This window comes from Labeo rohita, chromosome 6 (assembly GCF_022985175.1).
Source record: "Labeo rohita strain BAU-BD-2019 chromosome 6, IGBB_LRoh.1.0, whole genome shotgun sequence".
Lineage (NCBI taxonomy): Eukaryota > Metazoa > Chordata > Actinopteri > Cypriniformes > Cyprinidae > Labeo > Labeo rohita.
Genome location: NC_066874.1, coordinates 32,549,253 through 32,575,705, shown reverse-complemented (window position 1 = coordinate 32,575,705; position 26,453 = coordinate 32,549,253). Strand labels below are relative to the sequence as shown.

The following is a 26,453-nucleotide window of genomic DNA, read 5'->3' as shown; positions in this document are numbered from 1 at the left end:
GATGGATTTATTTCTCAAACATGGAGCTTTTCACTTCACAAGATGTTAACTGATGGACTGGTGTGGATTACTTGTGGACTATTGTGATGGTTTTCATCAGCTGTTTGGATTCTCATTCTGATGGCACCCATTCACTGCAGAGGATCCATTGGTGAGCAAGTGATAAAATGGTAAATTCCTCCAAATCTGTCCAGATGAAGAAACAAACTCATGTACCATCTTGGATGGCTTGAAATTGAGCATATTTTCATTTTTGGATGAGCTATTCCTTTTGGGTAACCCAAAAATGTAATTTTTTTTTTATGTTTATGTGTTATAAATTTTGGTTCATCATCCTGGAAGTAACCTGTGAATTTTAAATGTACGGTTGAGGTCAAAAGTTCACATCTTGCAGAATCTGCAAAATGATTATTTTACCAAAATAAGAGGCATCACACAAAATGCATGTTATTTATGTAGTACTGACCTGAATAAGATCTTTCACATAAAATACATTTACATATAGTCCACAAGAGAAAAGAATAGTTGAATTTATAAAAATGTGTTCAAAAATGTATGTAGACTTGATTGTTAAAACTGTTGTTACCTAAATGATCCACAGCTGTGTTTTGTTTGTGTAGTGATAGTTGTTCATGACTCCTCTGTTTGTCCTGAACAGTTACTGTTACAGCAACTGCTCATTGTTCTACAGAAAAATCAGGTCCCATAAATTCTTTAGTTTTCCTTTTGCGTATTTGAACCCTTTCCAACAATGACTCATTTTTGAGATCCATCTTTTCACACTGAGGACAACTGAGGGACTTGTATGCAACTTTTACAGAAGGTTCAAACACTCATTGATGCTTCAGAAGGAAAAACGATGCATGCAGAGCCGGGTGGTGAAAACTTCTGAACAGAACAAAGATGTGTACTTTTTGCTTATTTTGCCTAAATACATTTTTTTTTCCATTTAGTACTGCCCTTCAGAAGCTACAGAAGATACTTGTATGTATCCAAGAAGACAAAATAAGTTAAATTTACCTTGATTTTCAAATTCAAAAAGTTTTCATCCCCAGCTCCTAATGCAGTGTTTATCCATCTGGAGCATCAGTGAGCGTCTGAACCTTCTGTAATAGTTGTATATGAGTCCCTCAGTTGTCCTTAGTGTGAAAAGATGGATCTCAAAATCATACAGTCATTGTTGGAAAGGGTTCAAATACGCAAAAGGAAAACCAAAGAATTTATGGGACCTGAAGGATTTTTCTGAAGAACAGCAGGCAGTTTAACTGTTCAGGACAAACAAGGGACTCATAAACAACAATCACTAAACAAACAAAAACAGCTGTGGATTATTCCTGTAACAACTGAGTAATAAGAATCAAGTCTATGTAAACTTTTGAACAGGGTCATTTTTATAAATTTAACTTATTTTCTGTTGTGGACTAAATGTAAATGTCTTTTATGTGAAATATCTTATTTAGGTCAGTACTAAATAAAAAATAACATGCATTTTGTATGATCCTTATTTTGGTCAAATAATTAACATTTTGCAGATTCTGCAAGATGTACGTAAACTTCTGACCTATACTGTATATAGTCTGACAATGCTTTAACGTTATACTAGTATATATAGATTGCCTCAAAAGCCATGAAGTACAAACAAAATGTTACATAAATCAGAATATTTAACTTCTGTGGGGACAAAAAGTCACTGAAACCTTAAGGTGAAATACTGGTGTTTATTAGTTGGCACATTTATATTACATTCTCATTACTGGTTGATTTCACAATCCCAAAATGAAAAAGCAAAATATTCCAGTGAAGGGTGCAGCTGTGAAACTAAAGAGTCACAGCTTTTGTTTCGGAGTGTTTGGAGATTTCAGTCATCCTTCCAGCATCTCATTTAAACCAATTACATCATGTTTACCAGGGTGAACTCTTGAAAGTTTACATTCAAAGTCACAAGCAGGGCAAATTTAAGGTGCTTTCCGTGAGATGTTCGTCAAGGAGTATTTCACATGGTCTGTGATATACTTCAAATGCAGCAGTTTAGATTTGTAGGATATTTGAAACGACTGTGCTCAGAGACGTTTGTTCACAGCAATGATCGGCTACGGACGCAGCCACTTCCACTTACTACACAAGTCAAAAAGCTATTTTATACGCTGCTGTGCTATTAAAAATGAAGGGTACATTAGTATGGCCAGCACATATTTCAATCATGAAAACACTCTCAATTAGCTATTACATGCTACACTAAAAGTGAAAGAGAAAGACTTGCAATCAGCTTCAAAATCATTAGTGTTGATAGATATTAATCAAAGGCATGTAAACATAAATTCATACATATGTTCATTCACGATTTAGATCTTGGGTTCACCATTACTCACTTTGCAGTCAGACGAACAATAAAAAGTGTTGAATTAAAAATGTACTTCATAAGGATCTTGCATCATAAATGCACTTAAAACTCCCGGAGGAGCAAAACGACGCGGTTCAGTCTCAAAGGAAATAAATCGCCCAACCTAACGTGTACCATATCTATACATCATAACGACAAGCACTCGAATTTGACGTTTTGATCTGTACAAGAGCAATTAAAAGACACCAAAACATCTCGCTAACTACAGTGGCTCAAGATTCACAGTATTGCGACCAACCGCTGCGTTCAAAGCGCTTTACAGAGCGTGCAGTTCGGCTTCCAAGACATTTCAAAAGAAGACGCTTAAATGAGTTGTAGATGAAGATGATGTGATTTCTAAAAAGGGTGAGAGGTTAAAACAACCGAAAACCTCATCAGCTGGACTGATGAGGTGAAAACACCTTCGGCAATTGCTGTTAGAAGAATATTAATGGCCAAATCTACTAAGGGAAGATGAAACAATTTCAGGGATCTCCTGAAGATCCATCAAGAGCGCCCTCAAAACATGACTTGAAAACTGTCCTAGTGCAGACTAGAGCTAATTTAGTGCAAAAAATAATAATATATTAGCCTACATAAACATTTCCACTGAAATAGCTCATTTGAGAGTTGTTATGGTGTCAATGAAATGTAAACATCTGCTAAAAGCTAAAATGAACACAAAACCCATTTTACTTTCTTAAAGAAATAGTTCCATTAAAAAATGAAAATTCTATCATTATTTACTCACAAGATACACAAAAATAAAATGTTGGTAACCAAACAGTTGATGGTAGCCATTGACTTCCATAGTAACTATGCAAGTCAATGGCTACCGTCAATTTTTTGGTTAATATAATATCTTCTTTTGTGTTCAACAGATGAAAAAAACTCATACAGGTTTGAAACAACTTGAGGATAAGTAAATAATGACACAATTTTTATTTTTGGATGAACTATTCTGTTGTATGTCAGTATATTCTAGAATAAAAAGGATCCAGGATCAACCGCTCATTATTGATGGTATCTGAATCATGCTCAATAATATATTAAACACATTAAGAAAGTAAAAACGTCTATTCTGAATTCATGTGGTTCGTGAAGATTTTTTAAACTGTCACGTAATGTTATAATAGTTCATAGTTTGATTGTTTTGAAAATCGAAATGAATCTTCTAGTTTAGGGAGAGGATTTCCAAGCTACTTCTGATTAAATTGTCCACTCCGTCTACCGTGGCACTTTTTTAATTCAACATGGTATGTGCAACCCATTTTACTTCTTTAAAATGTCTAAAATATTGTGAGGAAGCAATGAAACGAGACTTGTATCCATCTAGAAGTGACTGCATCAAGAAAAGTGGGTGTTTTTTTACCAGAATGGGATTGTAGTTGCACAAAACGGCGCATTGATGAAACCAAAACAATATATAAAAAAGTAAATTGAGTTTTTTTCATGTTGATTTTAAAAAGTGCTACAGAAAACCATTACAGCACAACAACGACCTGCCAAATCAAACCACCACTATATCACAGTCTGCTGAAAGGGGAATTGTTTTGTCTCTGCATCACTAGCGGCACCAAATGGAATTGCAAAAATAATGTCCGAACAATTCTGTTGCAATGAATTGGAACTGCTAGTGGCACAAACTTACAAGAGTCATTGTAAAGTTTGCAAAATTCAGTCCTTCAAACCTCGGAGAAAAATGTACTGGATTAAAAAAAGTGTGTGCTTGTAGAATTGCACTCCAGTCTAATCAGGTACTAGTATAAATTAAATACGTATACGTTTTTGCAGGCCCATATGTTATTTACAAGATGGCAAGACAAAAAAAGGGTAAGTTAAGAGCAACAATTTAACACAAAGTACAGGTTAAACATTCATCGCATCACGCAAACTCGTAAGACAAATAAATACCAGTGTTCATGCAAAACTATTCACTTCTCACAGTTCCACCATTCAGACGACCAAAGGTTTCCTCTCGCAACCGTGGGAAGAGAACTAACGAAAAACGCGTTCGCACATACGCACGCAGAGGAAATCGAGTGTGTAAAAATACTGAAAGCCACATGCTGACGCACCATGTGTATATTTTTACATCACAACAGTAAAAAGTAGTTCTTGCATTCGTTTAATCTCACACTTGGGCCGCTAAAAGGACGTGGGACGCGGGTTTCATGCAACAGTCCGCATGAAGGGAGGATTAAACAGGAAAAAGCAAAACATTTACAAAACGTCGTTTCGAATATTCAATCAACACTTGATGTCTGCGCCACCGTCTTCGGTGCTTAAAAAGCCTTGGCAAACCGTTGTTTTCGTGTCTGTTTTTAAAGGAAAATAATCAAGAGAATGATAGAATAAATGAGAGTAAGAGCAAGAGTGGTGGAAGCATCCGGAGTGTCTGTGTTTTGCATTAGTTATCTGATATCAGAGACCGAGCTCTGATTAATGCTGTAGGTGGGCGAAAGATCGCCACCTATCGTGGCCACCAGGGGCGTCCCGTTACTGTTCAGACAGCCTTCCTGTAGGGCCTCGAAGTAAGTGGCCTGTACTGGTTTGTGACACTGCAACACTTCTATGGCATCTTCGATTTTGAACCATTCCCTTTTTCTCCCTGTCAAAACAAAAAAGACAACAAGGTGTTATGAGCCAGATGGTTTGACACTGGCCAACAGAAGACAACTGACCAATCACAAACATTTATTTCTGACCTTTTAAGGTTTTACACACTTGCAAATCCCACAATTTGGTCAGATTTCATGGTAAATCATGGTAACTTTGCCTGTATGTATGCACTTTATTCAATATATACACTGTAAAGAAATATTCTATCTTACTGTTTAAAAAAAATGTTAGTACAATTTTTTGTTCTTGTTTTTGAAAGAAACGAATACTTAAAAACAGGACACATTGAATTAATTAAAAGCGACAGAAAAGATGTTTGCAATGTTACAAATTTTCACTACTAGTCAAAAGTATTTAAACAGTAAGATTTCTTTTGCTCACCAAGCCAGTATTTATTTGATCCAAAGGACAGCAAAAATCTGGAAATATTTTTTACTATTTAATATAATAGTTTTTTTATTTTGATATATTTTAAAATGAAATTTATTCCTGTGATTTCAAAGCTCAAATTTTAGAAGCATTACTTCAGTCACATGTTCGTTCAGAAATCATTCTAATATTCTAATTTGCTGCTCAAGAAGAAGAACAGCATTTATCTGAAATACAAATATTTTGTAACATTATAAATGTCTTTATCATCATTTTCTTTCCCTCCAAAAAAATTAAATTAAATTAAATTAATTAAAAAATAAACAAATACTGATTCAAAGCTTTTGAATGGTATAGTGTATAATATTACAAAAGCTTTTTTATTTCAGATAAATGCTGATTTTTGGATCTTTCTGTTTATCAAAGAATCCTGAAAAAAACGGTACTCAACAGTTTTAAATATTGATAATAATAATAATGAATGTTTCTTAAACAGCAAATCAGGATCATGTGACACTGAAGACTGGAGTAATGATGTTGAAAATTCACCTCTGAAATCACAGGAATAAATTACTTTTTAATATATATTCAAATAGAAATAGAATTTTAAATAGTACAGATATTTTACAATATTACTGCGTTTGCTGTATTTTGAATCAAATAAATGCAGGCTTGGTGAACAGTAGAGATTTCTTTAAAAACATTAAAAATCTTACTGTTCGAAAACTTCTGACTGGTAGTGTGGTTCAAATAAATTCGGTTCTTTAGAACTTATCAAAGAATCCTGAAAGGTGCAATTTATCATAGTTTTCACAAAAATATGAAGCAGCACAACTGTTTTCAACACTGATAATAATCCAAAATGTTTCTTGAGCAGCAGATCAGCATATTAGAATGATTTCTGAAGGATCATGTGACAATGAAGACTGGAGTAAAGATGCTGAAAATTCAGTTTAATAAATTGTACATTGTACAATATATTAAAATAGAAACCAGTTATTTGAAATTGTAATAAAATTTCAAAATATAACCATTTTTACTGGATTTTTCAGTGATAAATAAGAACAATTAAAATCCAAACTTTTGAACAGTAGTGTATTATTCTAAAATACTAACCAATGTTGACCGAATCCTCCCAATCTTCCAGAACTTCGGTTACGATGAGAACGTAGACATACGTTCTGTGTTTCCTATCTCGATTCTGACAAAACAAAATGTTTAAAACAGTTAAGACAAGCAGTAAACACTTAAAATGCTTTTATAGAAACCCATCCTTTTTTTATAGTACTTACCTCAAATATTCCTACTAGTCGTCCTAAAGTGCCCTTGACACCAGCCTGTAAAACAATGAATGGATGAAACTAAATCATTCTATTATTATTATTTTTAAAGAGACAGTCATTATGACATGATCGGGTCCTTTGGTTTATTGTCATTAGTGCAGAACCAATGACAGATGCATTAATTCATCAGAGAGAATTTGACAACTGATATGACTCCAGAGGTCAAGAAAAGACTAGACTAGTGGTGAAAACAAGCAGGACGGCACATCAACAGGAACATGAAGGCATTTTTCAGTCTGTGACAGTCTACACCCGTCCTGAGTGATAGCGATCCATCATGACACTCTTTAGGCCAAATGTCATGTACACAACATGGCGCTGACCTCAACTTGAGTAGATGATTGTCGTCAAACATGGGCTAAATTTAGTCCTGATTATATAGCAATGGTCGAAAAGTCTGAGACCACGAGTGGAAATGTTCAATTTAATATACACTACCGTTTAAAAGTGTGGGGTCTGTACGATTTAGATTTTTTTTGTTTCTTCTGCTCATCAAGGCTGCATTTATTTAATCAAAATCTGAATTATTATTACAATTTAAAATAACTGATTCCTACCTGAATATATTTTATAATGTAATTTATTCCTGTGATGTAAAGCTGAATTTTTAGCATCATCATACTCCAGTCTTCAGGGTCCCATGATCCTTCAGAAATCATTCTAATATGCTGATTTGCTTCTCAAGAAACATTTCTTATAAATTAAAATTATTTATAACATTTTAATTGCCACTTTTGATCAATTTAATAATAAAATGAAAGCATTTTCTCCCTCTCTCAATAAAAAAACTGACCCTTCTTGAACAGTAGTGTTTTGTTTTTTGTTTTTTTCCAAAGAGCATCTTGACCTTTAATGTAAACAAAATCATCTGACCATCTATATAAAGAGTCACATGATCAATAATACTTAGTATTTAATTAGACACATAGAAATACACGCCTTCCTATTTTAACATCACAACATGACATTTCAGAATCTTAAAACTTTTCAATATGCTCTCAGACTTCAGGACAATCCCACATATTCGGTCCCGACGGACACTGATGACATTGTGTCATGGTACGCTTATAGTCTACGCACACTCTTGGCTACTGTCTGGCAGTGGAGGTGTGAAGAGCAGCTCTTAATCTGAGTGTAATGCCCTTTAAAACTGTAAGGCGATCGTCCCGGCAGAATGAACGACATGTTTGCCGTCTGTCAGACGGCCAGCGAAAGTAAGAGAGTATGGCGGATGCCAGCTGATGAAACATTATCACTTCTCTTTACGAGAAACCCCATAGGTTAAGTGTCAGCTGAGAGAAAACCTAGAGTTCCCATGTTTGCAAAACATGTCAAAAAAATATTTGCAAAAGTTATTAGTCAGCTGATATTTGGCTGTATGAAAAATGTTGTGTCCTATGGTCGAGTTTCAGAGCCAAAATGTGCTAATTTTTAGATAAATATTATATAAAATAAGTGTGCACATTCTAAATTAGAAATGGTGTTTACATTTTATCCACATTATTAGCCATCAAAGAATCTACTGAAAATTCTGTTAAATCAGTTCTCTTATAAATGGTGTTATAAAAGCTTTGACCATCTTTGTCATTTGGAGAGTTGAGTATGATAACTAATAAAAAAAATGATGGTAATCCAGTTTATGCATAATCACAGAGATAAAAGTCAAACCTCTTCACAGACTTCTCGGGCAGCAGCGACGTTGGGCTCTTCCTCGGGCTCCATTCCTCCTCCGGGTACGATCCATTTGTCTGGATATCTGCTGCTGCTCACCAGTAACACCTGAGGACACATTTAACAAGTTTTTAGTCTGTTGTACTGGCTGAAAGTCCATGATAGTCAGCAATATATCGGCCAGGCCAACTAATAATGAGCCATTGTGAAATAATCACCATTGGCCAATAAACATCAACAGAACAAATAGTTCCCCTTGTTCACAATCTCCTGGCACAATTGATTTGAACTCATTTTGAGTCACTGTTTGGTACAATAGAGGTAATTTCAGCATTTTTGTGAACCTCTGGGGCCTTGTTTGTAAAGATTTGTGAAAAACAATCCTAAACAAAGTTTCTAAATATTTATTATATAATACTTATTTGCTTATTTGCAATAAAATCTTTTTTTTTTTTCAGGAAATCATTATTACACATTTAATTATATAATATAAATAATATAATTTTAATTTAAAAAAGTTATTAATAAAATATTAATCAAATAAAATATAACAGGATATAAAAAATATAAATAAAATTTTATAAAAATAAATAGTACTGTTATTTGTCTCGAAGTTGTAAATACTAATGATTTTTTCAATGATTTCTTACAAATTAAAATGATGAAAAAATATCCCTATAACCAATTAATATACAAATTAAACAACACTAACAATGAAAAATAGCTATTAAATATACAAAAAATACTATAAAAAGATTTATTTCTCAAAATATATCCGTTATCTTACTTTATTTAGTACTTAAATAAGTGGAAATATCATAAACCATTTAAAAAAAAGTAAATAAACAACTTTTTTTTTTTCCAGAAATGATTAATATCATTAATGAATTAACTTCATTTAAATAATTACCACACAGCAAAGCAGCTAAAATGTTGCTCAACTGGCTTATATGTGACCCTGGACCACAAAACCAGTCAGGGTCAATTTTTTTTTAAAAGTAAATAAGCTTTCCATTGATGTGTGGTTTGTTACGTCACGACAATATTTGGCCGAGACGCAACTATTTGAAAATCTGGAATCTGAGGGTGTAAAAAATTCAAAATATTGAGAAAATCGCCTTTAAAGTTCTCTCAATGAAGTTCCTAGCAATGCATATAACTAATCAAAAATTAAGTTTTGATATATTTACAGTACGAAATTTATAAAAATCTCTTCATGGAACATCTTCGCTTAATCCTAATGAATTTTGGCATAAAAGAAAAATCAATAATTTTGACTAATACAATGTCTTTTTGGCTACTGCTACAAATATACACATGCTGCTTACGGTCACATATAGTATTATTAGGGCTGTCAACGATTAATCGCATACAAAATAAAAGTTTAAGTTTGCCTAATATATGTGTGTGTACTGTGTGTAATTATTATGTATATATAAATACACACAACTTAATGTGTATATATATGAGAAATATGTTATTAATATACAAAATGATTTTATTTATATATAATATAAATTATATAAAAATTATAATAAATACATATGCTTGTAAATATTACTTAAACATATACATGAATGTGTTTGTATTTATATATACATAATAATTACACACAGTACACACACACATATTAGCCAAACTCAAACTTTTATTTTGTATGCGATTAATCGTTGACAGCCCTAAGTATTATGAATTTATTACTAAAAACACGTTTTCATAATCAGTGTTAGATTATTTTTATTTATTAGTTTATGAGAACAGAAGGTTCTTTCATGTCTTTATAAATCCTGATTTGCTCCTCAACTTTGATTGAAGCTTCTGAATGATGTAATCAAATGCTTTAATTTACTCCTCGGATGAACCATGGGTTAACATGGTTTTCCACATTTACAAAACTGTACCACGGTATAATTCAAAGTACTATAGTAGGCCTATAACCATATACCATGGTACTGCCACATTACCTTTTTGTAAACAATGACACTATCATCAAGGAGGTATTAAAGCGGGGTTTAAAACAAAAAGTACCATGGTATTTCAGACAAATGTATATTACCTTATACCATCAGTGAACCATGGTACCATAGTTTTTTGTTGTTGTTTTTTTGCTTCGAAAACCTTCAAAGAATATCATGATTACCATGTTAGTGGTGGTCAAAAAAGTATCATGATGTTGTAAACAGTGCTGTTACAATGGAAGTAACGCCATCAAACTACCATAGTATTACAAACGGATGTACATCACAGTACTTTAATCCAAGGAAGTATTTAAAATTTGATGTAATCTCTATCACATGCTCACATCAGTTGGATTTCAACAAATCAATCAAGCTGTCAACGAGCCGCAGGTTCATTGATTATCGCTCGTCGCGTCGTTTAACGCTAGGCCGACTTCGCTAACTAGTCTCAGGCTAGCGGCTGATAGCACGCCGCTACCGCGCTGCCGAAGTCTTTAAGATCCCGCAGCTGACGGGGTGACAGACGCACGCATCTTGCGTTTTCCCGGCGGCCCGTTCCACCGGCAGCGCTTTGACTCACCTCCTGCTCGGTCTCGTTTCTGAAGCACAGGCAGGCGGCCCGCTTCTTGTAGCCGTCTCCATCATAGGTGCGCGTTTGGTTCGATTTGAGCTTCATCATCTCGGGCTGGGCGTCACGACTGAGATCGGAACCTGAACCTGAAGTGAGGCAAAGTCCGCGAATGGAAACCGCGCGTCAATCACTGGAAATGAGCTCTTCTACGCTTCATTTTTCCAAAGCCGAGCGCATCTCGGAGACAGACGCCATTATCGAAACCTCTACGGGATGTGCGCAAACTGCCCAGCGCATACTGATAAAAAGCACGTTGTTGATTTTAGAGAATAGGGGCTGCGGATATAAAATTCCGCATAACAATCCGTTCATTGTGTACACGTTTATATTATTGTTATCAGTAATATTTAGTTTGTATTACGTTTTAGTAATTAATTATTATTACACAGTAATTTAGTACTTTGTGTATTAATTACGCAATTATAAATACACACATGCGTGCATATATTAAAAAATATTTATAATATATCAGTTGTATGAATATAAATATACATGCAAATACATTTAAAGATTTTTAAAATTTTTAAAACCGTTTGTGTGTGTATTTATATATACATAATAAATACACACAGTACACACATTATGTAAAACAAAAACTTTTACTTTGGAGCCGATTGTGATTAATCGTTTGACAGCGCTAATTCATGTAATTGATATTATATATTTAATATGTAAACAACATATTTTTCTTAAATATATACATGCATGTGTTTATATATACATATATAAGTATCAGTGTTGGGGAGTAACTAGTTACATGTAACGGAATTACGTAATTTAATTACAAAATAAATGTAATTGTAATTAGTTACAGCTACTGAGAAAAATATGTAATTAAATTACAGTTACTTTTGAAAAATGCCAGTGATTACAAAGGGGATTACATCTGAATTTTTTCACACACCCACCCCCACTTACAGACTTAATTGACTTCTTTTAAATTGCATTGACTGCTCTAAAATGAGACACCATAGGAGTTTAGGACACAGAATAGGACACATGCTTATTCGATAATTGTTTTATTTCCTATTTGGGTTTATGCATAAACTTTATTTTTTAAGATTGTTTTTTCCAAGGCATTGTTAGATGTTAGTATTTTCTGTCATAACTATGCAAACATTTGACAGTATCATAGCTATTTCTTGTTATGATGTTATTTATTTTATATGATCTAGCACAACTGCGCTCACGGTGACCCGAGTTCGATACCCACCTCGAAATCCTTTGCCGATCCCGCTCCCCTCTCTCCTCCCAGCTCTTTCCTGTCATCTCTCTATTGTCCTATCACAATAAAAGACATAAAAAGCCCAAAAATATAAGTTAAAAAAAAAAGTCAGTGCTATATGCTTGATAATTTTTCTTATTGGAAGCTTTGCATTTGGTTAGCTAATAAAATATTAAAGCTTAATTCAATATTATGTGTACAATTTCTTAATTCTGTCATCGTGGGTATCGTGGACTCGCTCTGTTGTTTCATACAAACGCAGCTGCTGACATTTTTTTTTTTTCTGTACATTGTAATGGATTATAAGATAACTAACAAACTAGTACTACTACTTAATTATTTATGTGGTGAAATGTTGTGTAAGAAACTGGTCTGACTGCACTGTATCCCTAAAATGTCTAGTTTGAGCTTGCCATTTGCTAGCAACTGATTTCTTCATGGAAGCTTTGCGTTCAAATATTTCAACTCAGATCAGTGTTTCGTGTCTAATAATTTTGACACAAAACATCTAATAATCTCTCAAGCAGCTGTGTAATAAGAGGGATAATGTACATTCAGCCAGTTGTTATCGCAAAATAAAGATGTATATTATCCCTTACTTATTATGATCTTAATTCAAGTGATGAAGGATTTTGAAAGTCTGACAGTAATCAGTGTTGAACGCTACTGTAAGGTTCACTCTGCCTGGTTTAAATGTTTCAAAATGATTAGCAGTTGAAAAAATTAGAAATTTAGAAAAGTAATCAAAAAGTAATTAAAAGTAATGTTACATTACTTTAATAAAGTAATTGAAAAGTTACACTACTTATTACATTTTAGATCAAGTAACTTGTAATCTGTAACCTGTTACATTTCCAAAGTAACCTTCCCAACACTGATAAGTATACACATAAGCATACACAGTACACACATATTATGTATTTAAATTAAACTGGGGAATTTTTTTTTTAAAAAGTAAACAAAATTAATTAAAATATATCTATTTTACCTTTGCAGCTTATTTAGTATTTAAATTAAAGTAGTAACATTTCTTAAAATTACTGTCACTAAATTACATTTAATGTATTAATACTAGGGCTGTCAAACGATTAATCGCGATTAATCGCATACAAAATAAAAGTTTGAGTTTGCCTAATATACGTGTGTGTACTGTGTGAAATTATTATGTATATATAAATACACAAAAATTAATGTATATATTTAAAAGATATTTGTTATTTATGTACAAAATATTTGTATTTATATATAATATAAATTATATAGAAATTATAATAAATACATATACTTGTAAATATTTCGTAAATATATACATGAATGTGTTTATATTTTTATATACAGAATAATTACACAAAGTAAACACACATATATTAGGCAAACTCAAACTTTTATTTTGTATGCGATTAATCGCGATTAATCGTTTGACAGCCCTAATTAATACATTATATAATATATAATATATTTAAATTATATATTATATAATAAATGTGTGTGTGTATATATATATATATATATAGAATACATTTATATAATATTATATTTTATATATTATATACTAAATTATTAAAATATAACAGTAACAATTAGTATTATAAAAAAAAAATTAAAATATAAAAAATATAAAATATAAAAAATATGTAAATGCACAACCAAATAATTTGAAAAAGTATTTTTTTATTAAGATCAACACACTATACATACAAATAAAGTCTATAAATCTAATACACATTTTATAACTCTAATATTGTATTAATAAAATGTCACACACCATATGCCTATGCTGGCTATTTACTGCTACACGGACAATCACTGCGGAATAAAGGGTATTTCTACTACCGAAGGGATTGACATTGTCTTATGGGCTTTTGCTGTCTGTTCATGACACTGTAATACCTGAGGTGAATATTTCACAAGTTATGAGGATTTGAACGCATAAAATACAGTCCAATATTGTTTTAAGGAGGATTAAATATGGGCTATAATTTAGATTGCACTTTTGCTCAATATATGTATTTCAAGGGAGTGTATCTTTTTTTTTAGGGACCCTGAAATGAATAAATCTGAATCCTTGAGAAGCATAGCTTATTGTCACTGTTGTGATCTGTCATGTGCACAGCTAGATGATTCAAAGAAATCACTTTGAAATAAATATTCCAAAAGCACTTGGGTGTGGAGAACCTTGAGCTGATACCTGTAATGCAAACAGTCCTTCAATGAGATGCTGTAAGAAGGTGGTTTGTGTATGTTATATATAATTTGTAACATTAATACAATTCAATGTTCGGTTCTTAAGGATTTTTTATTTACTTTTTGGTACCTTGAGTCACCACTTGATGGCATCCTGAAGCAAAACCACCTGAGAACCTCTTCTAGCAAAACCTATTTCAGCTAATGTGTAATTTCTTTCTTCGCCATTACGTTTTTTTTTAACCATTTAAGAAACACAAAGTGTTGTGCCAAATTCATTCCCCATTAGGAATTAGTACAATAATATCTTCATGTAGACCCAAAACACCAATCGCTTTAGCTGGAATGTCTTCTAACACAATACACCAGCAAAAGACGTCTGTTTTCTGCGAATCAGTTTCAAAGTGCAGTTTGTACCCGCAAGATCAGTGTCAATGATGGCTTCAAAATTTAACAATGCTTCCTTAAATTTCTATAGTGACAAACAATTACAAACAAACACAGAAATATACATCCAAATACAAACCTTTGCTATTATCCTCAATGCTGATTCCTGGGGATTCTAGTGGAAAACATCACATAAGCTGCTGTTAAAGGAATAGTTCATCCAAAAATCTGCTAAAAATGTACTCGTCCTTAGGCCATACGAGATGTAAATGAATTTGTTTTTTAATGGAAACAGTTTTGGAGACATGTAGCATTACTACTTGCTCAGCAATGGATCCTCTGCAGTGAATGGATGCAGTCAGAATATAATAATATCATAATATTCCACACCACTCCACTCCATCAGTTAAAATCTTGTGGAGTAAAAAGATGGATGTTTGCAATTCTTTTTTCATTTTGGCGGCACCCATTCACTGCAGAGGACCCACTAGTGAGCAGATGATAAATTGCTACATTTCTCCAAATCTGTTCCTATGAACAAACAAACTCTTCTACATCTTGGATGACCTGAGGGTGAATAAACTTTCAGCACATTTTTATTTTTTTGGCTAAACTATTCCTGTAAGCTAAATCTATGTGCTCCCTCAACGTCTGGCCTGGGTAACTTATATTTGATTAGAAAATATAAGAACCTGCCCTGAAACAAATATTCACTGATGGTTGCACAGTATTCTTCACTAACAAAAAGCTAGGTAAACTGTTAATTGGTAAACTGTAAACAGCTACATTCAAAATGAATGCATTCTATGAGAACTATTAAGCCCATGATGTCACACATTAAATTATAGCTTTGCTCTAAATCTAGTCTACAACATGGACACAAAATTACTAAGAACTACAAACAAAGCGTAAGTAGAAAAGCACCTCAGTCCAATAGATATATAGTAAAAGTAACTGGAAACACATGACATTTGAATGCAGTGTGATTCTGGTTTCTACAGTATATTTGATCTAATGACATAAAACTCATGTAGTATGCAGAATATTACATCTATTACTGTCCTTTTGTGGTTGTAGAAAGACGTGAACGACATTGCATGTTATTCACAGGTTGGAGAGCAGACGGTTGGTTTGTTTGGTTGGTTGAGTATGAGGTAGTGCTCCGGTTAGATTGTTACTGCTCATCATCGTCATCTTCCTCAGCGTCCTCAGATGAGTCCTGAGGTTTTTCCTTTTCCTGTGTGAAACCGAATTGAACATTTGCGGATGAAATGCATGGAAGCAAAGCTTCTCTTTTGCATGCCATATTTGACATTTACAATGCCATTTTAAATAGGTTTAGCAAGATAGCTTGACCTTTAAATTTGCACGCCACTCCTGTGCAACTTGAAATATAAAATGAAACATAAAATTTAAAGAGACAGTTCACCAAAATGTACACTAGTACCGGTCATCGGCATATTAGAATGATTTCTGAAGGATCATGTGACACTGAAGACCGGCGTAATGATGCTGAAAATTCAGCTTTGCATCACAGGAATTAATTCACATTTAATACATATTCAAATAAAAATCTGTTATTCTGAATTGTAATAATATTTCACAATTTTACTGTTTTTACTGTATTTGCGATCAAATAAATGCAGCCTTGGTGAGATTTTGTACTTTTGACCAGTAGTGTAAAATTACTGCACAATTATTTTCATGCTGTTATGATTTTCTTTATTCCATGGATGTTATGCAAAAACGAATGTTAAATATATTCAACAGGACTGTCTGCTTTTAATGCATTGGCCAAGCATTCACATCTGCATACTTGCATAAAGTATATATTTTTGGCCATAGACAAAATATTCTGCAAAAACAACAATATAATATAATATAATATAATATAATAGCTTCACAATAAATAAATAAATAAGTAAACAAAACAAACAAAAATGTAATAAAAACTCTGCGAAAATAATAAATTACTCTTACTTTTAAAATTAATTAAAAAAACAACAAAAAACTTAAATGAAACAAAATGGTTTTCGAGCTTCTTTAAATATAATATAATATAATATAACAATATTCAAATAGCTTCACAATAAATGAATAAATAAATAAATAAACAAATAAAAATTACATAAAAAAAACAATAAAAATAATAAATTAAATTACTTTTACTTTTAAAATTAATTTAAAAAACAACAAAAAACCTAAATTAAACAAAATAGTTGTCAAGCTTCTTTAAATATAATATAATATAATATAATATAATATAATATAATATAATATAATATAATATAATATAATATAATATTCCAATAGATTCACAAATAAATGAATAAAACAAATAAAAATTAAATGAAAAACAATGTAAGTAGTAAAAACACTTACTTTTACTTTTAAAATAAATAAATCTTTAAAAAATATATTAGTAATAATAAAATATTCAAATAGCTTCTAAATAAATAAATAAATGAAACAAATAAAAAAGTAATTACTTTTACTTTTAAAATAAATAAAAAACAACAAAAAACTAAATGAAACAAAATAATTGTCAAGATTATTTTAATAATATAATATAATATAATATAATATAATATTCAAATAGCTTCACAATAAATAAATAATCAAAACAAATACAAATTTAACAAAACAAATCAACAAAAGCAATTACTTTTAAAATAAAAACTAAATTAAACAAAATAGTTAGTTAGTTAGTTAGTTAGTTAGTCAGGCTTCTTTAAAAATAAAATAAACAGAAGAAAGTCAATAATATAATTATTTTGCACAAATTATTATTTTAAGATTTACCTCTTTCTTTGGCCTTCCCTTAGGTTTGCTGCCAGAAGCTGATGATTTCTGTTAAACAGAAATTTCAATTAACAAACAATTGTTCAAGTGTCAAAAAATCGGTCACTTGTATGCAATAGTTCCACCCAGGCTAAACCACTGGATAAAACCTAGGGCACTTCTATTTTTTCAAAGCATTTTCACAGTCCGATGTGGCACTGCATGGCAAATACACCAGTAGAGGGAGTCTGTTTCTGCACATGACAACAGATGGAGGGGGCATTGAGTTCACTGAGGACTCTTGAGGCGGGAGCTGACAGTGCATTGCTCAGGGCTAAGTGGCTAACAGCGGGTCACCTGCATTTGGTCGGCGGATGAGCTGTCAACGAAAAACCTGCATACACTATTCAAAATTAATAATGCATATGTCTCCTTGTGTTTGCAAACCGGAGACAGCTGTGTTGTACTACACGGCAACAGTGAGAAAAATAGTGTCTATGTTTACATCTATGCAACTGGCTATGCCATAGTCACACAAAGAGACTAATTATTCATACTGCGAGTTAATTAAAAAGAAGAAGACTTACTCTCTTTGTTGGGCCTTTGTTTTTGCTGCCTTTTGGCCGTCCTCTTGGTCTTTTCGCAGTCGGCGACCCGCTCGATTCCTGGAAGGAAACATGTTTATTAAGAAGTTGTCTTAATACAACACTGTAAACTGAGAATGCATTGTGTGTTTATATTAAAAAATAAATGCATTATGCATTATAATTTTCTTTTCGCTCAGAAAGTACACTGGTTTAATATTGATCAATAATAACTGATCACTAATAACACAGTATTATTTTATACCTTTGGATGTTTCCTTGGCCTTCCTCGTCCCCTTTTTTCCACTCCATCCTTGTCTTTAAGGGAGACTGTTTGTTTCTCTGAATCACTCATGTTTCTTGGCTAGAAATTAGATTAATCAAACAGCTGATTTTACATCCAAGGAGATGCAATTTGAATTCATAGCCTAAATGATCACCTATTAATATGACTTGAATAGAGGTTTATTAGTTGCATTGAATGCATTAGCTATTTAAACGTCCTCCAATTACTTAAGTAGCCTATAAAAGATATAGATGCAATGGATTAAGTTTAAAGGAAGGATATATTGTGATCATTTTCACGCATACAGCACAAAATAAATGCACAGTCAGACTCATAAAGTTTATTAATTGCATTCATGTCTGTAAGCCTTCTGGTTACTTTGGTAAATAACTGTGTTGATGCACAGGCGAGGCGCTCAGTGGGTTATGCAACGGTAAATCTGTATGGAAGCCATATAGCGTGCTCTGCACTTACAGGCGGACGTGCAAATGAGCAGGAGAGCCTTCGTGCAACCATTTAAAACACAACGAAACATTAACTTACATGCACTTACAGGAAAATAACGGTGTGATGCGAGCGCTGTTCTGTTCGGTGGCCCCACCTCCCGCACGATGTCTGCTGATTGAATTAGAGCGCAACCGACCGTCTACCAATAAAGCACAGTCTAATTCCGAAGTAAATAGACGTCTGCGTGTGGAAAAGAGCGAAATTAACTCTGTCGCTTCCGATCGAATCGAGAGAGACGCGGAATAGATGCGATTAAAACGAGTTCAGGAATAGCCGCCTGTCACTGGAATAAAAGGCCAATGGAAAGGCAGGATGAGCCGCAGGTTGATGGGAAGAGAGGCGGATCTCAGGGGCCATATGCTGCATATAATGGCTGTGACAAATGACTGGCGCCAAGTACAAAAACAAATTCAGGAAAAAAAAAGAAAGAAAAAAAAAGAGAGAAAAGAAAAGAAAAAAATAAGTCAGTCAAGTTTCTTTAAATAATAGAATAAAATATACAATATACAAATAGCTTCAAAATAAATAAATAAGTAAATAAATGAAGTAGATAGATAGATAGATAGATAGATAGATAGATAGATAGATAGATGAAAATTACTTATGCCAAGTATATAAAAAAACAATAAAAATAATAAAAAGGAATAATAGCCTAATCAATAACTTTTACTTTTAAAATACATTTTAAAAAAATGAAAGTAAACAAAATAAGTCGCCAAGCTTCTTTAAAAATATAATATACAAATAGCTTCACAATAAATGAATAAAGAAATGATCTACATATGCATAGATAATTATATGTATAGATAATTAGATGATAGATAGATAGATAGATAGATAGATAGATAGATAAAATAAATTAAAATATAAAATAAATTAAAAATATAATATACAAATAGCTTCACAATAAATAAATAATGAAATGATCTACTTATGCATGGATAATTACATGATAGATAGATAAAATATTAAAAAGAATAAAAATAAAAAAACGAATAATAATCAATAACTTTTAATTTTAAAATAAAAACAAATAAGTGAACAAAATAAGTCGTCAAGCAAACAGATCCCTAAATAGATAGATAGATAGATGGATTATGTTTAAAGTAAATAAAAACCAAAAAAATCTAAAACAAAATTCACAAAATAAGTCGTCAAGTTAATAATATAATATAATATAATATAATATAATAGCTTCATAAATAAATAATATAGCCTATAAATAAATAATTAAATAAACTAGATAGATAGATAGATAGAGAGAGAGATAGACAGATAGACAGATGAAAAGTACTTATACCAAGTATATTAAAAAAAACAATAAAAATAATAAAAAGGAATAATAGCTTGATCAATAACTTTTACTTTTAAAATACATTTTTGAAAAATTAAAGTGAACAAAATAAGTCGCCAAGCTTCTTTAAAAATATAATATACTTCACAATAAATAAATAATGAAATTATCTACATATGCATAGATAATTATATGTATGGATAATTAGATGATAGATAGATAGATAAATTAAAATCTAAAATAAATTTATAATATAAAATACAAACTGCTTCACAATAAATAAATAATGAAATGATCTACATATGCATAGATAATTAGATGATAGATAGATAGATGAAAATTGCTTATACCAAGTATATTAAAAAAATAATAAAAAGGAATGATAGCCTAATCAATAACTTTTACTTTTAAAATAAATTGTAAAAAATTAAAGTGAACAAAATAAGTCGCCAAGCTTCTTTAAAAATATAATATACCAATGGCTTCACAATAAATAAATAATGAAATTATCTACATATGCATAGATAATTATATGTATAGATAATTAGATGATAGATAGTGTCACGCTTGACGTCGTGTGCGGGAACAGATACGCAGGAGAGCGGAGATCCAAACAATGCACTTTTAATAAACAATCCAAAGGAACAGACTCAGGGAAACAACGGGAACCAGCAACCAACGACGAGCAAAACAAACTGAAGACAATCTAATCACCGACCAGACCGTGTGGAACAAACAGACCTTAAATACACAGAGACAAGGGAGTGGTCACAAACGAGATAATAAGGGGAAGTACAAATATGGGCAAGACTAAACCAAATGGAGACAGAACTAAAGGGGGAGACAAGGAACATACCAAAATACACTGGAACACAGGGGAAAAACACAAGGAAAACAGAATAGACAAGACAAAACAGAACACAATCCTGACATTACCCCCCCCTCCCCTAAGGCGCGACTCGCGCCGTAACTATACACAAATGGGTGGGAGGGTGGGCGCCCTGGAGGCTGTGCCAGGCGGACACGGGGAAGCAGGGTGGTGCCTCCAGGGTGGGTCCAGGGACCATGGCGGGTCTGGGAGTTCAGGGAGCCATGGCCAAGGGTATAGTCCAGGCGGCCATGGCGGGTCTGGGAGTTCCGGGAGCCATGGCCGAGCACACAGTTCATTTGGCCATGGCGGGTCTGGGGATTCAGAGAGCCATGGCCGAGCACACAGTCCTTGTGGCCATGGCGGGTCCGGAGGTTCGGGAAGCCATGGCCGGGTTAACAGTTCAGGAGGCCATGGCTGAACAGGGGAGTAGCCCCCCCCCAAAATTTTCTTGGGGGAATTAATAGGGAGCGCTGGATGAGGTGCTGGCTCAGGAGGGCGTGCAGGAGGGCGCGCTGAAGGAGGAGCCGACTCAGGAGGGCGCGACGGAGGAGCCGACTCAGGAGGGCGCGCAGGAGGGCGCGCTGAAGGAGGAGCCGACTCAGGAGGGCGCGCAGGAGGGCGCGCTGACGGAGGAGCCGACTCAGGAGGGCGCGCAGGAGGGCGCGCTGAAGGAGGAGCCGACTCAGGAGGGCGCGCAGGAGGGCGCGCAGACTCTGGAGGGCGCGCAGACTCTGGAGGGCGCGCAGACTCTGGAGGGCGCGCAGACTCTGGAGGGCGCGCAGACTCTGGAGGGCGCGCAGACTCTGGAGGGCGCGCAGACTCTGGAGGGCGCGCAGACTCTGGAGGGCGCGCAGACTCTGGAGGGCGCGCAGACTCTGGAGGGCGCGCAGACTCTGGAGGGCGCGCAGACTCTGGAGGGCGCGCAGACTCTGGAGGGCGCGCAGACTCTGGAGGGCGCGCAGACTCTGGAGGGCGCGCAGACTCTGGAGGGCGCGCAGACTCTGGAGGGCGCGCAGACTCTGGAGGGCGCGCAGACTCTGGAGGGCGCGCAGACTCTGGAGGGCGCGCAGACTCTGGAGGGCGCGCAGACTCTGGAGGGCGCGCAGACTCTGGAGGGCGCGCAGACTCTGGAGGGCGCGCAGACTCTGGAGGGCGCGCAGACTCTGGAGGGCGCGCAGACTCTGGAGGGCGCGCAGACTCTGGAGGGCGCGCAGACTCTGGAGGGCGCGCAGACTCTGGAGGGCGCGCAGACTCTGGAGGGCGCGCAGACTCTGGAGGGCGCGCAGACTCTGGAGGGCGCGCAGACTCTGGAGGGCGCGCAGACTCTGGAGGGCGCGCAGACTCTGGAGGGCGCGCAGACTCTGGAGGGCGCGCAGACTCTGGAGGGCGCGCAGACTCTGGAGGGCGCGCAGACTCTGGAGGGCGACTCTGCAGACTCTGGAGGGCGCGCAGACTCTGGAGGGCGCGCAGACTCTGGAGGGCGCAGAGACTGGAGGGCGCGCAGACTCTGGAGGGCGCGCAGACTCTGGAGGGCGCGCAGACTCTGGAGGGCGCGCAGACTCTGGAGGGCGCGCAGACTCTGGAGGGCGCGCAGACTCTGGAGGGCGCGCAGACTCTGGAGGGCGCGCAGACTCTGGAGGGCGCGCAGACTCTGGAGGGCGCGCAGACTCTGGAGGGCGCGCAGACTCTGGAGGGCGCGCAGACTCTGGAGGGCGCGCAGACTCTGGAGGGCGCGCAGACTCTGGAGGGCGCGCAGACTCTGGAGGGCGCGCAGACTCTGGAGGGCGCGCAGACTCTGGAGGGCGCGCAGACTCTGGAGGGCGCGCAGACTCTGGAGGGCGCGCAGACTCTGGAGGGCGCAGACTCTGGAGGGCGCGCAGACTCTGGAGGGCGCGCAGACTCTGGAGGGCGCGCAGACTCTGGAGGGCGCGCAGACTCTGGAGGGCGCGCAGACTCTGGAGGGCGCGCAGACTCTGGAGGGCGCGCAGACTCTGGAGGGCGCGCAGACTCTGGAGGGCGCGCAGACTCTGGAGGGCGCGCAGACTCTGGAGGGCGCGCAGACTCTGGAGGGCGCGCAGACTCTGGAGGGCGCGCAGACTCTGGAGGGCGCGCAGACTCTGGAGGGCGCAGACTCTGGAGGAGGGCGCGCAGACTGGAGGGCGCGCAGACTCTGGAGGGCGCGCAGACTCTGGAGGGCGCGCAGACTCTGGAGGGCGCGCAGACTCTGGAGGGCGCGCAGACTCTGGAGGGCGCGCAGACTCTGGGGCGCGCAGACTCTGGAGCAGACTTGAGACCAGACAGGAACTCTGGAGCAGGCCTGAGACCAGGCGGGAGCTGGAGCGGAGCAGGAAACCGCGTTCTGGCCTGGGACCTGGGGAAAGCAGTGATAGAGGAGGAAGACTGAATAGGGGGAGAAGCAGAAAGGTTGTTGAGGGACGCCGCCTCCCTTGGAGGATCTACAGCCGTGGCTGACACCTCTGGGGGCATGGGCGCGGCTTCTCTGGCGGAGGGGGCCTTGGGCCCAGACGGGCTCTCAGTGGCGAACTTGTGAGCCGACGTGACCTCGGGAGCACAGTGTGCCGCCCACACACACCAAATAGCCACCGCCATTAGGGGAAGAGCAACTGCGGATGGCAGGATCTCTGTATTAGGCTCGTGAAGACCCGCTGTGGCGTGACTTGACTCAGGAAGTGGAGCGGTGTCTTGGCTTGGCTCGTGGGGAACAGCTGTGACTTGGTTAGACTCAGGAAGTGCCGAAGGAGACGTGGGCTCTGGACGGCGCTCTTGAGGAGCGGGCTCTGGACGGCGCTCTTGAGGAGCTCTTGAGGAGCGGGCTCTGGACGAGGAGCGGGCTCTTGAGGAGCGGGCTCTGGACGGCTCTTGAGGAGCTCGGGCTCTGGACGGCGCTCTTGAGGCGGGCTCTGGACGCTCTGGAGCGGCTGGACTCTGGGCTTGGACGGAGGAGACTCTGGAGGGCTGGGCGTCTCCAGCGGAGACACTGGATGAGCAGGCTCTGTACGAGCGGTCGCTTGAGGGCGCTCTGGCGGGTCCGTGAGCTCGGGTGCGGCGGCCATCTTGGCCGGGGGCTCAGGCTTGGCGGCCATCTTGGCCGGGGGCTCAGGCTTGGCGGCCCTCTTGGCCGGGGGCTCAGGCTTGGCGGCCCTCTTGGCCGGGGGCGTAGGCTTGGCGGCCCTCTTGGCCGGGGGCTCAGGCTTGGCGGCCATCTTGGCCGGAGACTCTGGCGTGGCGGCAGCCATCTTGCGTGCAGACTCTGGCGTGGGCCTGGTGGCCGGCGGGCTTGAGCGCGGAGAGGAAGCCGGCGGGCTTGAGCGCGGAGAGGAAGCCGGCGGGCTTGAGCGCGGAGAGGAAGCCGGCGGGCTTGAGCGCGGAGAGGAAGCCGGCGGGCTTGAGCGCGGAGAGGAAGCCGGCGGGCTTGAGCGCGGAGAGGAAGCCGGCTGCATCGGGCTGAGGACCACAGTGGAGCTCTGGAGGATGACTGGGGATTTGGGACTGGGCTGGCGGTTCGAGCCATTGACACGGTATGTGGAGGTTCTCGGCTTAGGGCAGGCTGGCGCGTTGCGCCGTGTCTGGGAGGGGGCCGGAAGATGAGACCTAATCGGACTCTGGATTTCTTCTACTTCAAAATCAGATCCGTTTAAATAGAGAATAAGATTGATTAGCTCGATCAAGGAGAAACTACTAGCGGGAAGATCGCAGCGTATGGTCTCATCATCCAGCCCCAAAACAAACACAGTGGAGAGAGCAGCTTCGGGCCAGCCTACCTGGTGGGATAACTCGATAAAATCCTCCACATACCGCTCCAACCCACGACCACCTTGCTGTATTCCCCACAGTGTAGCCTCAGCCTGACTCATCTTTAGTTCGGGTCGGTGATTCTGTCACGCTTGACGTCGTGTGCGGGAACAGATACGCAGGAGAGCGGAGATCCAAACAATGCACTTTTAATAAACAATCCAAAGGAACAGACTCAGGGAAACAACGGGAACCAGCAACCAACGACGAGCAAAACAAACTGAAGACAATCTAATCACCGACCAGACCGTGTGGAACAAACAGACCTTAAATACACAGAGACAAGGGAGTGGTCACAAACGAGATAATAAGGGGAAGTACAAATATGGGCAAGACTAAACCAAATGGAGACAGAACTAAAGGGGGAGACAAGGAACATACCAAAATACACTGGAACACAGGGGAAAAACACAAGGAAAACAGAATAGACAAGACAAAACAGAACACAATCCTGACAGATAGATAGATAAATTAAAATCTAAAATAAATTTATAATATAGTATACAAACTGCTTCACAATAAATAAATAATGAAATAATCTACATATGCATAGATAATTAGATGATAGATAGATAGATAGATAGAGAGCGAGATAGACAGATAGACAGATGAAAAGTACTTATACTAAGTATATTAAAAAAACAATAAAAATAATAAAAAGGAATAATAGCCTAATCAATAACTTTTACTTTTAAAATAAATTGTAAAAAATTAAAGTGAACAAAACAAGTCACCAAGCTTCTTTAAAAATATAATATACGAATGGCTTCACAATAAATAAATAATGAAATTATCTACATATGCATAGATAATTATATGTATAGATAATTAGATGATAGATAGATAGATAAATTAAAATCTAAAATAAATTTATAATATAATATACAAACTGCTTCACAATAAATAAATCATGAAATGATCTACATATGCATAGATAATTAGATGATGATAGATAGACAGATAGATAGATAGATAGATAAATGATAGATATGAACGTCTTCCATGAAAATTACTTATACCAAGTATATTAAAAAAAAGAATAAAAATAAAAAATGAATAATAATCAATAACTTTTAATTTTAAAATAAAAAAAAATAAGTGAACAAAATAAGTCGTCAAGCAAACATATCCCTAAATAGATAGATAGATGGATTATGTTTAAAGTAAATAAAAAGCAAAAAATCTAAAACAAAATTCACAAAATAAGTCGTCAAGTTTATAATATAATATAATATAATATAATATTTAAATAGCTTCATAAATAAATAATATAGCCTATAAATAAATAATTAAATAAACTAGATAGATAGATAGATAGATAGATAGATAGATGATAGATAGATAGATGATAGATAGATAGATAGATAGATAGATAGATATCTTTTTAAAATTAATTAAAAACCAAAAAGCTTAAACAAAATACACAAAATAAACAAAACGTCAAGCTTATGCTATACTATACTATACTATACTATACTATACTATACTATACTATACTGTAATTTAATATAAATTAAGTATATTAAGTAGCACAGGTATATTTGTAG

At 36.9% G+C, this 26,453-nt stretch overlaps 2 protein-coding genes across 3 annotated transcripts; both read right to left on the bottom strand.

Annotated features, from left to right (window-relative positions):
• Positions 1-1,698: 1,698 nt before the first annotated feature.
• nudt3b (nudix (nucleoside diphosphate linked moiety X)-type motif 3b) lies at positions 1,699-11,208 on the bottom strand. The gene is made up of 5 exons (XM_051112760.1): positions 10,924-11,208; positions 8,383-8,493; positions 6,664-6,708; positions 6,488-6,572; positions 1,699-4,991 (listed from the first exon to the last, which is right to left on the bottom strand). Exons 1-5 carry the CDS (start codon positions 11,020-11,022, stop codon positions 4,795-4,797), a joined length of 537 nt encoding a protein of 178 aa, XP_050968717.1. The 5' UTR covers positions 11,023-11,208; the 3' UTR covers positions 1,699-4,794.
• A 4,671-nt stretch (positions 11,209-15,879) lies between these two features.
• Positions 15,880-19,263, bottom strand: hmga1b (high mobility group AT-hook 1b). 2 transcript variants are annotated; one of them, XM_051111490.1, is made up of 5 exons: positions 18,965-19,263; positions 18,401-18,499; positions 18,139-18,216; positions 17,573-17,620; positions 15,880-16,007 (listed from the first exon to the last, which is right to left on the bottom strand). In XM_051111490.1, exons 2-5 carry the CDS (start codon positions 18,488-18,490, stop codon positions 15,945-15,947), a joined length of 279 nt encoding a protein of 92 aa, XP_050967447.1. In that variant the 5' UTR covers positions 18,491-18,499; positions 18,965-19,263; the 3' UTR covers positions 15,880-15,944. The 2 variants fall into 2 exon arrangements, with proteins under 2 accessions (XP_050967447.1, XP_050967446.1); XM_051111489.1 differs by having other exon boundaries at positions 18,975-19,263.
• Between the last annotated feature and the right edge of the window lie 7,190 nt (positions 19,264-26,453).